Source organism: Lytechinus pictus, chromosome 18, assembly GCF_037042905.1.
Source record: "Lytechinus pictus isolate F3 Inbred chromosome 18, Lp3.0, whole genome shotgun sequence".
NCBI classification, from domain to species: Eukaryota; Metazoa; Echinodermata; class Echinoidea; order Temnopleuroida; family Toxopneustidae; genus Lytechinus; species Lytechinus pictus.
The window spans coordinates 13,887,036-13,900,441 of NC_087262.1; the positions used below are offsets into that span (position 1 = coordinate 13,887,036).

At 34.3% G+C, this 13,406-nt stretch overlaps 1 protein-coding gene across 1 annotated transcript; it reads right to left on the reverse strand.

Moving 5' to 3' along the window:
* Window positions 1-2,420: 2,420 nt before the first annotated feature.
* Window positions 2,421-12,513, reverse strand: LOC129281468 (uncharacterized). Its single transcript, XM_054917401.2, has 2 exons — window positions 12,097-12,513; window positions 2,421-5,656 (listed from the first exon to the last, which is right to left on the reverse strand). The coding sequence occupies exons 1-2, from the start codon at window positions 12,394-12,396 to the stop codon at window positions 4,616-4,618; spliced, it is 1,341 nt and encodes a 446-aa protein (XP_054773376.2). The 5' UTR covers window positions 12,397-12,513; the 3' UTR covers window positions 2,421-4,615.
* Between the last annotated feature and the right edge of the window lie 893 nt (window positions 12,514-13,406).

Consider the following 13,406-nt stretch of genomic DNA (forward strand, 5'->3'; position numbering starts at 1 on the left):
TGTTGGAGGACTATCCATAAAATCCTGTGCATCAAACCATAATAAATCATTGTTTGTATTATCTCTAATGCACAGGTTCTCTGTATGTTTTCTATTGTGACATCATCTGAGCACTCTATATATATTTTACTTTCTTGCACCATATTAAAACAAGGCCCAATTTGCTCTAATTGATGGACATTTTGCGCCACACACATGTCAAAGCCAAATATGTCTTGTTCTTCTTGATGCCGTATACATTATTGAATTATTGTTAACACTTTCAGTGATTTGTTAACATGAAATTCACTTTTTCATTTTTCTTCTTCAAAGTTGTAATTATGAGGTGTAGTATTTTATTTCACATTGTGTAGAATAGTCAAGATGCTGAGACTGAATTATTCATAAATCATATCCATTTCTTGAAATTTTGAGTACTTTTTTTTTGTTTCATGTATGCATGTCTTAGACAATAGTATACCCCATCCATATTTCATTCACTTAGCAAGTGAAAAAGAAATGGGGAGGGGGTTATTTAGACTACTTTGACTGCAAATACATTTACTTTCAGTGTATGGAAAGCCATCTGTACCAATAGTTGCTTGGATCATTCTAAGAAATTGATTTCCTTAAGAATATGCAAATGTTGGTGCATTAAAGAAAAAATTGTCATAAAATTTTAATTTATTTTGAAGATAACAAAAATGTCCTGAAATTGCAGGTCTCTATATAAAAGTCTGATTGTCATTACAAATTATAAGATTTATCAGTTGCCTGCCACAGCTCTGTGTAATTTCAGTCAGTGTTGTTCTTTGTGACCTCCCCCCCCCCCCATTTCTTTGATAAATCCTGATTGAATGCATAGACCAAGGCCTACTTTGTGTTTGATATCTAATGGAATGGAATATATTGAAATTAGGTTTTGATTTTATGATAACTTTATCACTTGTTTTGTATGAATAAATTGTACATTATTGTCCCTTTTCAAGAATAGAATGTGTATTTTGCGTGATGTATCTGTAACAAAAATCTGTCTATGGCTACATAAGGGGAGGGGTATTTGTGCTAGTAGTACATTTATGATACTGGTTATCTGTCCAGAAAGAGAGAGAGAGAGGAAGTAACAAAGGGAGAGAGACACAGACAGGAAGAAAACTGAATCAAATGATCGCGTATCAAATTCATAGGCCCTTCATTTGATTATTCTGCTGGTATTTAAAAAAGGATATTTCCACGCTGGGATTTCCTTCTTACTCAGAATTTGGATTTCATTTCATTTCCACTGTACATTCCCCATTTCGTACCTAGAAAATTTGATGTCCTTTTTTTCCAATGAACATATAACCATACATTTTGGTCTTCCTCTATCATTCATGATCACAAGTTCAAGGACAAGTCCACTCCAACAAAGAGTTGATTTGAATAAAAAAAGAAAAATCCAACAAGCAAAATACTGAAAATTTCATCAAAATCGGATGTATATTAACCAAGTTGTGACAGTTTTAGGTTTTGTAATTTCACAAAACAGTTATATGCGCATCCCAGTCGGTATGCAACTGAGGGAACTGATGACATCACTATTTCTTTTGTATTTCATTATATGAAATATGAAATATTCTAATTTTATCATCATTGTCCTGTGAAACAAAGTTTTATTTCTCCCTGAACATGTGGAATTAACATTGTTTAACATTTAATGGTTTAGTCAAGTTTGTCCTTATTGTGAAATCTGTAAAAATTGAAATATTGTATAATTCAAAATAATAAAAAACAAAAGAAATAGTAAGTGAGGGACATCATCGATTCTCTCATTTGCATGTGACAAAATTGTGAATATAACTATTTTGTGAAAAATAAGCGAAACTTTAAAATGTCAACTTTCTTATTTTACATCCGATTTTGATGAAATTTTCAGCATTATTATTGTCTGATTTTTCTCTATTGATTAAAATAAAATGTTTTTTCTGAGGTGGACTTGACCTTTAAACAACAGCATGAGATTCACTAAAAAGAAATATTTAAAGAGACTTGTGTCAGTAGCGCAATGTTAAGTTCATAAAACTTGGACATTTAAGAGTAATCAAGTATCACTGAACATCCTGTGCGAGTTTCAGGTCACATGACCAAGGTCAAAGGTCATTAATGTCAAAGATTATGGATATAGTTTATGAAATGTGGACATAGAGGTAATCAAGTATCACTGGCAAGTCTTAGGTCACATGATCACGGTCAAATGTCATTTAGGGTCAATGAACGTAGTATTGTAACATTATGTGAATGTTTTTTGTGAATAATTATTTCATTGTAGTTTTCAAAGTTAGCACTGCTGCTATAGTATATTGAATCGCGTAAAGCAGGTGAGACTGCCAGAGGCGCTCCACTTGCTAAAAAAATATTAAAGTCAAGCACAATCACACAGAAACAAACCCAATACCCATTTAAAAGAACAATAGTGGTTTATTTCTTGTCATAAATTCACAAAACTAGAAATGACTACAATCATATTAGATAATCAATGATATAGAAATATAAAAACCAGTAGCTTTTCTGTAACTACCCGTTAGAAAATAACCCCTCGCATTCATTTTTTTTTCTTTCAGACTCGCACTATCCTGTTTACACATTACACTCACCAACACTTTCACACATAAACCACATCTTCGAATATAACTGTACGTGTTTGGAAATTCAAATAAATATTCACAGATTCACGATCATGTCGATCGAATGTCTTAAATATCAAAACTATTGTGCGAAATGGTGAGCATTTAGCGAAAGACAAGAACTATACATGTATATTATAATAAAAGTAAATAATAAAATATTATTTTCGAAAAAATGCGGGTACGTTTTACGGCAGCACTCTTATACCCTTAACAATCATTATTCACATTAAATGAACAATTGATTGTTTATTAGGAATTGACATTTTAATGCGTCCTTGATCATTGCATATTGTAGAAACGTCAATATCATGAAAACGGCTCAAATCATTAGCAATTTAAAATGTAGGCGTATTAAACAAATGATCATGATGATTCTCATCAAAACGAGTAGTTCCTTACTATACAACACAATCATGGAAGAACAATTTATTTAGTTAGTAATGAAATTCATTCTCCAACGTAGGTGAGGATTACCACATTTTCCCCCAATATTATTAAAGTTGATTTTTTTTAATCCTTTCTCAGAATTTTCCCGCCAAGAAGGAATTACTTTACTGAAAAGTCTTTTAACTGAAACACTTTTTTTTAATTCTCGTATGGAAATCAAATGTGACCAGTTTTGACTGCCCATTTGTCAATATTATGAATAACATTCTGCACATTCATTTTTACACTTTCCACATTTCCAAATGCATTTGTCACTGATAAATCACAAAGCATATCGTTCAATCTCCTCAAATAATTGCTCATTTACCCAAACCGGCTCTCCAATTTCTTCAAAATTCCTGTGTCGCGGGGGGGGGGGGGGGGCTATGTAGGCCTAGATGCCGACTGTTTATGTGACAAGACTTGATTTATTTTAATAGTTTTTTTAACTTCTGCTCAAACAGAAAAAATTATTTGCTATAAGACGTCCATTTTTGTGCATATGTTTCAATGGAGACAATTTTCATAGAGAAATCAAACTTGTGGTCTTTATAGAACGACATGATAAAGGTAGTCTCTAAAGCGTGTTTGACGTACACTAATATGACACGTCCTTTTGAATTTTTTGGATCTTCGAATCAATCTTCAGGTGCATATTTTTTTCTAGATTTGTTAAGATATGTCAAGATATGTCAACAGGAATTCGATGGAAAACAACTTTGCTAATTGAATCTATTTTTTATCTTGTATAAATATGTTAAATAAATAGGCCTAAATGAGTTTAAATGAATAAGGTTATCAAGATAAAAGTAAAACCAAGTGCTCATTTCTTCATCAGGACTGTCTATTTTCTAATTCGGATTGTCCATAATTGGATCTATTTCCTCGAAAGGACTTTTCCATTTGCCCTGACGGACTGCGAATTTTTATCACCATGATATTATCCAGACACACTGTCAGTTTGTCCAGACTGACTGTTTATACAAACTCCAGAATACTCATTTCAGAAGGACTTCGTCATCACGATTGCTCAACTGTCCAGACACATCATCTGTTGGCCCTGCACGGCTGATTGGTCACTTTCTCTGGAAGACTTATTTTTCAGAACGGTTGTTTATTTGCCCGTACAGATTGTCAAATTCATCATTAGGTTTCCTTAAGTCTCCAGACTGACTGGTCACTTTCTCTGGAAGAGTGATTTTTTTCAGAACGGTTGTCTATACTTGCCAAGAAAGATTGTCGGATTCAGCATCAGGGCTGTCTAAGTGTCCAGACCCACTATATGTAAGACCGGACTGACTGGTCTCCTTCTCCGGAAGCCCGATTTCTTTAGACAGTCTTTGCAATTGCCCAGACGGAATGTGGATTTCGTCATCAGGATTGCCCAAGTGTCTAGACAGTCTGGCAATTAGCTCATTCTCTTTTTCTTGAAGACTAATTTCATCCAAAAGGTTGTCTAGTTGCCCGGAAAGTTTGTCGGATTCATCATCAGGATTCTTTAAGTGTCCAGACATATTGTCCATTTGTCCAGACGGACTGTGTATTTAATCACCAAGAGTGTCCACATGTGCTGACACATTGTCTGCTGACCCAGATGGACTGTTCACTTGCCCAACCGAGTTGTCCACTTCATCATATGCACGGGTCTGTAGAGGCTGGGAGGCAGTTCGTGCCGAAGGATTTTCGATTTGCCTAGGTGAACTGTTGGTTTGCTTTTCAGGGTGTATTCCTCGAGACTCGCCTTCTGTTTGACCCCACATTCCGTTCATTTGTGCAGATGAACAGTCAATCTGCTCGAAATGACTGTCAAACTGTCCCTCAATCTTCCCAAGAGTACTAGCTCTTTTCTCCGAAATGTCATACACATTTGTCTTAGAAGTGCTTTGCTCACTATTCATGTTATTATTGCTAAACTGCTTGGACAGAATGTTCACTCTGCATCCATCAATAGTGTTCAATTGCAGAGACGTCTTGAACCTGCCTATCCCCTGCATGTGGCGTATCTTCTGTGCGATAATGGCGCGGAAGTCCTTTAAACGCCACCAGTATATAAAACAATTGGTAATCGTATTGAGGGTCTGCAGGATGTACCAACCAAAGAAAACACACGAAGGGAAGAACTTATTCTCTAAATCGTAGAGCAGGAAAAACACCAAATCTGGTAACGTGAACAAGAGCAACGTTGTTCCTAAGATAAGAATATACGTCGTCAGGACGCGCTGGTTCTCCTTCCTCCGTTCCTGGAGCTGGTGTCCTCCACCCAGTTGTGACTTGGAGATTGTCTTGTAGACCAAGAAGTAGCAGACACCGGTTAGGACTAGGGCAAGGTTGGACAGGACAAACCGCACACTCTTTGGGTCGGTAGCCCAGACATTAATGCACGTCGACACCACAAGCATTACCACCCAGAGGGCGACACAAAGGAAGATACAGCGGCATTTATTCAGGATGTTTCTGGAGCCGAAGGAGTCGATCTTGAAGGCTATTAGCTGATCAATGGCCACCAGGAAGATACTTCCGGTCGATACCATGTGTGTAGCCCGATATGGTATTCCTATTGCGTATTTCCATGCGTCATTATTACTCTGTAATGGATTGAAATAACATGAAAAAAATAACCAGTACTTTTACTCATTTATTTTTTTATTAGAAGTGCTACAATTATGTTTTCTCCCTAGAAGATGTAGAATCAGACTTTTTTAACATGGGATTAGATTATAATTCCTTACTGACTTAATATCTGGGAAGTCGGATCTAATTTTGTCATATGTGCATCGTATTTTGAGAAAATTTCTGTGTTAACTGATAACTTATAAAATAGGATAAAATTGCTTTATGTGTTGCATAAAACCCCCAGAAATTTATTTCTTGATCTGACTATGGACATCATGAACATAGAAATATAAGAAATTCTACCATGGCTCATTAATTTGATCTAGTTTATCATAATATTTCCCATTGTATGAAATATCTTAAACATACACAAATAATAATTATTGTTAGACAAAGACATGGAATGACGTGAAATATTAAAGTCAGTTCAATTCAGTTTTATTCAAACATAGAGCAGTATATACCTATAAAACCATAGAAAAGAGTCACTATTCAAAGTTATGGTTTGGAGTTTGGACCACTGAAAAGGAAAATTATTTGTAATGGTGGCCTAATTATAAAAAAAACGATATTGACAAATAGGAAGACAAGATCAAAACAAGACATTGTACCAATTAAACAGTATAAATTTTAAAACGTAGATTCCAGGGAAAATTCATTGTATTCGGATGGTATTCGGTTGGATGAGGGTAGGCATTCGGAGTATTCTGGGAAGATTCGGACCTTTCGGGGAGTAACGGTCCGATCTCGAAGTATTTGGCCATATTCGGAGCAATCGGGTCACAGTGGGCTCGATTCTGGGCACCTTTGGCTCGATTCATGCCACTATTAGGGGGGAATTCGGCTTTATTCGGGATGGCCAAAATTGATTCGGGTCAATTCTTGGCGATTCTGCGCTGAATCGGGACCTATTCCGGACCCATTCGTCTCTATTCGGGGAGCTCGCCGAATCAGAGACGAATAGGTTTCGAAACCACCGAATCCATCCGAATCAGGCCATATTCGGGAGACTCCGGTTTTGGTTTAACCCTTGCTTTAACAGACTTTGCCGATCCGGGTGGGAATCATTAAACAAATAAAGAAAATGGTAGATTGTTTCTAGCATAATAATGATAATAGCATCACATTTCGTTGGGATTCGCGATGACATTTCAGTAAAACACAATATTTAGTCCACGTTGGTCGAACCATCAAAGTCATTATTGAATATTATAACCTCCAGCATGCTACTTCGAACAAAAGAATGCCCTCCAGAGCGAGACTGGTTGCTCAGGGAGCTTTAATCAAATAACGTAATAATTCATTTGAGCACAGTAGGTGTGAGGTGTTTGGCCTGCAAGCACTGTCACTGAAAATGTCATCACAATCGGATGCAAAACAAGAAAGTTATGACAGTTTCGCTTAATTTCACAAAATAGTTATATGCACATCCCGGTCGGTATGCAAATGAGGGAATCGATGACATCACTCACTCACTATTTTTTGTACTTTATTATGTGAAATATGAAATATTCTAATTTTCTCCCTTGATTTTTTTCTCTTCTTATTTCTCCCTGAACATGTGGAGTTACCATTGTTTAACATTTTATGGTTCAGTCAAGTTGGTCCTTACTATCAAATCTGTAAAAATTGAAATATTGTATAATTCAAACAATAAAAAAAGATATAGTGAGTGAGGGACATCATCGATTCTCTCGTTTGCATGTGACTAAATTGTGCATATACAACTATTTTTTGTAAATAAAAAAAATAAGGGGATGGACGAATCTTTGTACTTGTGTCAAATGGTACCACCAAAAAGAAACATCTAATAAAGAACAAAACTGAACTTGAGCAGCTCATTGAACTCAACGCACACTTATCCAGGCTTACTTGAAACAAACTTTGCCTGCATTGACTCACCTCTAAAGCTTACTACACTGTTTTTACTGTTGAAGTCTAAAACTGTTATTGATTTGTTGTACTTTGATTGTTAAGTTTTTTTTGTTTGTTTTTTACACTCTCTGCAGCTCCCCACCCTCCCCCGATTTCAATTTTTTTTTCTCTCTGTCTATAGAGTATTTCTTTCCCATGTATTTGATTGTATTTGTATTCCTTGTTATTGAACGCTTTTTATGATTAGTAATTTATTCACCTGCAGTAACTGTTCCAAACCTCAATCTCATCATGAAAATGCATATTGTGATTCCTGCAATACTATATTATTCCCTTTTAACCATTATGTAAGCAATGAAGAATTTGTTTTCTCAATTTTTACTTTCTTTCATTTAGATAAGTCTATCGATGAGGACAATTTTCATGCCTTGGCTATTATTCCTTTTACTTTGAATGAATCTGAGAATGACTATAATGATATAAGTAGCTTTCAATCTCCATTTAATGTAAACAATGCAAACAATGTTTCCTGTAAATATATATTTTCTGATGATTTTATCCCTAAGTATCATTCTACTTGTGACAACTTTTCTTTATTACATGTTAATTCCAGAAGTCTTGTTCGTAATTTTGACGACTTACAGCTTCTTCTGAAATCTCTAGATTATAAATTTACCGCTGTCGGGATTTCTGAAACATGGTTTCGTGATAATATTTCAATTGATATGTATAATATTGATGGATATTCCCTTGTTCACACTGATAGAGTTGGTAGAAATGGAGGAGGAGTAGCATTGTATATAAGAGATGGCATTGATTATAACTTGTGCAATATGATATCATTAAAGGGGAATCCAACCCAAATAAAAACTTGTTTTTATAAGGAAAAGAAAAATGAGACAAGATGATAGGTGAAAGTTTGAACGATATTGGACAAACAACAAGAAAGTTATGAATTTTTAAAAGTTGTATATATTGGTAATCACTATACCCATGGAGACTTCAAATTGGCCACATATGGGATGTCATAGTGATGTAAGGCAAGGACTACTCTTCCATGTACTCCAATACATATTATGGCTAAAATGTCATTTTTTCATAAAAGTTTTATTTCAAATTATATTTTTCTTTCATGAGGACATAAAACATTATACTACCTGGGTTATATATAGATTACTGCCCCAGGGGAATGGGTACTTATGAGAAAACCACAAATCCCTGATAATAAAGTACATGGCCTATGGGAAAGATGTCCTTGCCCCTTGTCATAATTTACTTACCCAGTTGCCAATTTGAAATCTACATAGTATTAGAGATCTCAATTTTAAAGCAGCTACAACTTTCTTATTGCTTGTCCGATTTCTTTCAAACTTTCACCATTCTGTTTAATTTATTTTTTTCCTTTCCAACACAACATTTTATGGCCATGGCTGGATTCCCCTTTAAGTAAAGATCACTGTGATACTGTTTTTGTAGAAATTAATCAACCAAAAAAGAAATCTCTTGTAGTTGGTTGCATTTACAGAGTACCCAATACTGATATAACTTTATTCAACGAAACACTTTCAAATATTCTTACTGACATTAACTACTCAAAAAAGGACATTTATCTATTAGGTGATTTCAATATTAACTTAATCAATTATAACATTGACAACAAGACAAATGAATTCTTAAATACTCTTTTTTCATGTGGCCTTTTTCCATCTATTAACAAACCTACACGTGTGACAAGGCACTCTGCTACGTTAATAGATAACATTTTTACTAACTGTATTGATATGAACAATAAGTATGGTATAATTTATTCTGATCTTTCGGATCACTTTCCAATTTTTCATATTACTGACACCAAGTCTATTCCAATTCATTTGCATCATTGTAAGTCACGTATTATAACTGAAGTAAAAAATATTGACATTTCAGAGAAAGCTTCTATCAATCGACTGGTCTCCAATTTATAGTAATTCAGATGTTAATGTCTCATATGACCTATTTATTCACAAACTCACTTCCCTTTACTCTGAATATTTTCCTTTAACCAAAATAAAAATAAAAAAAGTATAATAAACCTTGGATTACTCATGGTATCATGAAATCTATCAAAAGAAAACATAGACTTTATTGTTGCTATATCAAAAAAAGAGACTCTCAAAGTCGAAATAAGTATATTGAGTATAAAAATACATTAACCTGTACTATTCGTCAGTGTAAAAAAAATCTTTTATGAAAACCTATTTAGCAAAACAAAAGGCGATATGAAAAAAACCTGGTCTGAAATAAATAATATATTAGGTAAAAAGAAAGACTCACTTCCATCTCATATGTATTTTAACCAAGAAAAGATTTTTAGTAAAACATCAATCAGTGAAGCTTTTAACAAGTATTTTGTTAATGTTGGTAAAACTACGCAAGAAAAGATTCCCAATCCCGTCTCTCATTTCACTGACTATTTATCAAACCCTGTACCTTCTTCTTTATTCTTTAATCCCACTTCTAATACTGAAATAATTAATGTTCTGTCGTCCATGAAAACATCTGCTTCACCAGGTCCTGACTCTATTGCTGGTCGTGTTATAAAGAAGTGTATTCATTCCATTGTAAACCCTCTTTGTTATATCTTAAATGAATCTTTATCACAAGGAATAGTGCCAGATAAGCTTAAGACTGCTTTAGTTGTTCCCATCTTTAAAAGGGGTGATCGACATGACATTGTAAACTACCGTCCAATTGCTTTATTACCATTCTTTTCCAAGTTATTAGAAAAGTTAGTATATACCAGGTTGTACAAATTTCTAACAGTTAATCATGTTTTAATACCACAACAATTTGGATTTAGGAAGAACTTTTCTACTGACCTTGGTGTCCTAAATTTATTTAACATAATTTCAAAAGAAATAGATGATGGTAATTTTTGCCTTGGTGTCTTTATGGATCTGTCTAAGGCTTTTGACACCATTGATCACCACATATTGTTAAAAAAATTAGAATATTATGGAGTTCGAGGAATTCCCCTTCAGTGGTTTCTTAATTATTTATTTAATAGAAACCAACATGTGGTGATTGATGGTGTCAAATCTCAACACAGAGACATATCTTGTGGAATTCCTCAGGGCTCTGTGTTGGGCCCCCTCCTGTTTCTTGTTTACATTAATGATATAATTAATAGCTTTCCAATTCTAAACTTTTCATTGTTTGCTGATGACACAACAGTCACATTATCTCATAAAAAAATAAATAATCTTGTCTCATCAGCAAACAATGAATTAAGAAAATTAAATGATTGGTTCGTTTGCAACAAACTGTTTTTAAATTTAGACAAAACAAAGTATATCATTTTTCGAACTCGAGGCAGGAGGGACCCTCCTCATTCTCTAAATATTTTTCTTGGTGTACATAATATAAAACAAGTAAAACATTTTCAATTTTTAGGAGTAATTTTTAATGAACACCTCTCTTGGAAACCACATCTCAATTCAATATGTACCAAAGTTTCAAGATCTATTGGAGTTATTTCTAAAATTAGACATTTTGTTCCCCATTCAATTTTAATTACTCTTTATAACAGTATCATACTTCCTCACTTAAATTACTGTAACATTGTATGGGGTCATACATTCAAAACACACTTGGATAAATTGACAATTTTACAAAAGAAAGCAATAAGACTTATCTCAAATGCTCCTTTTAGTAGTCATACAAAGCCTTTGCTTTTACAATCAAATTTATTAACTTTAAAAGATATGATATCATTAAATTCACTAGTTTTTATGTACAAGCTTAATGCCAAAATCTTACCACCTCTCTTCAGTGACATTTTTGTTTCAAATTCTCAAATCCATTCTTACTTTACCCGTCACAGCAAATGCCTACGCCCTCCACACGTTCGAACATCAATTGCTTTTAATTCATTTAAGACTTACTTCCCCAAACTATGGAATGAAATTCCAAATGATATAAAAAATAGTTCTACTTTATCAAGATTTAGATCTTTATGCAGGAAATTTTTTTTTCCGTTTATTGATCGAATGCATGTGATCTCACATCTTACATTAGTGCTTCACCCCCCCCCTTTTTTTTTTTACCTCATTCTTCTTTTTTTTTTTGGCTGCAGGAGTGTTTCTTTTAATTTTGATCTAGGATTTTTACTCTTTAATTTTGTCATTTGTAATGTATTAATGTATCGTGGTGACCCCTTTTATAAGCATTGCTTCTCCGGGGTCTCCGAACCATCTATCTTTTTTTTTTTTCTGATACTTTGTTAATACTGTATATTGTACTGTTTTTATCCTTTTGATGGTTGAATAAATAATTGAATTGAATTGAATTGAATTGAAAATAAGCGAAACTTCAAAATGTCATAACTTCCTTATTTTACATCCGATTTTGATGAAATTTCCAGCTTTATGCTAGTCTGATTTTTCTCTATTGATTTAAATCAACATATTTCTGAATTGGGCTTGACCTTTAAGGATTTCAAGGGCCAATCCGGATCAATTTACATTTTCGAAAATTTAACTGCAGTCCTCTATCTTACCATCACACCCAATTCCCATTTCACATAGTCTGCAAACAAGACAGCATCAAGCACGAAATCAGCGAGAACGATGTTGAATGGGAAAACGTTGCGTTTCCTGCGAAGTCGATGATTACGGGCGATAATGATCATCGTGCAGATCGTGAGAACGATCCCGATGGCGGGAACGACCCCGGACGCGTGGTTGAGAGCTTTGAAAGCAATCTTCCCGCAACCATTCACGGCTTCGAAGTCGTAATCAACGTCCATGAATTGTGTAGTATTGGCATCATAAGCGGTGTCATTCATTCCGACGTCCATTTCCGTCTCAAAACATTTTCTTCTACTTAAAATAGACTCGTAAAGTAGCCTAAGTTGTCCATGCCTAAGTCTACGACATGTTCATTTTACCATGCTTACAATGATTGTGTGTTTATTGAATATTGTACAGCTATATACCATGAATACAGTGCGTGAGTTCGATTTCATATTGTAATGCGGATATCAATATGAATTGTACTTTTATAGACTGTTGTAACTTTAGGAGCTTTAGAATTATACTCTCCTATCTGCATCTGCGTAGTTCTGCAATATATATTCTATCTTTGGGGTCACGTGACCATGTAAATGATATGCTTGGGCTTTGATCACTCTGAATGCTTGAATGCGTGGATTAAATGTTCTTTTACCTTCAAAATACTCAGCAAATTGATACTGGTATATGATATTTACAAATGAATCAATTTTTCAATACATTGAGGGCCATTCTTTGAAAAGCTAAACATTTGGTTTTACTCGCGACCATGAACATTTAAGTGTGAACGATGGATGCATGGATTAACTTATTTTAATCTTCAAAACACACTGCAAATTACATTTCTAGTATATTTACAAATAAATCAGTACTTTTAATGCGTCCAGGGCCATTCTTTAAACATTTGGTTTTACTCGCAACCTTAACCATTTAAGTTTGAGCGAGTCAGTAAAACCTTTGATTTATTCTTTTTTGCCATCAAACTACACAGGAAATAGATGCGGGTAATGCAAATGAACGCGTATATGTCTTTATTTTCAAGGCCACGCATGTATGCAAGGATAAACATTTTTTTTAAATTATGATTACCATTTAAGTTTGAGCAAATCGAGAAATACAATTTCATTCCAGTATGACTCATGGCTTGGCTTCACTTTACCTTAAAGGGGGGGGGGGGGGGCTACCCCAGGCTGAACATAAACAGGTTAAGCATAATCAGATAAACAGAACAGTGAAAATTTCATCAATATCGGACAACGAATATGACAAATTTGTTAACAAATTTTCGGCATTACTC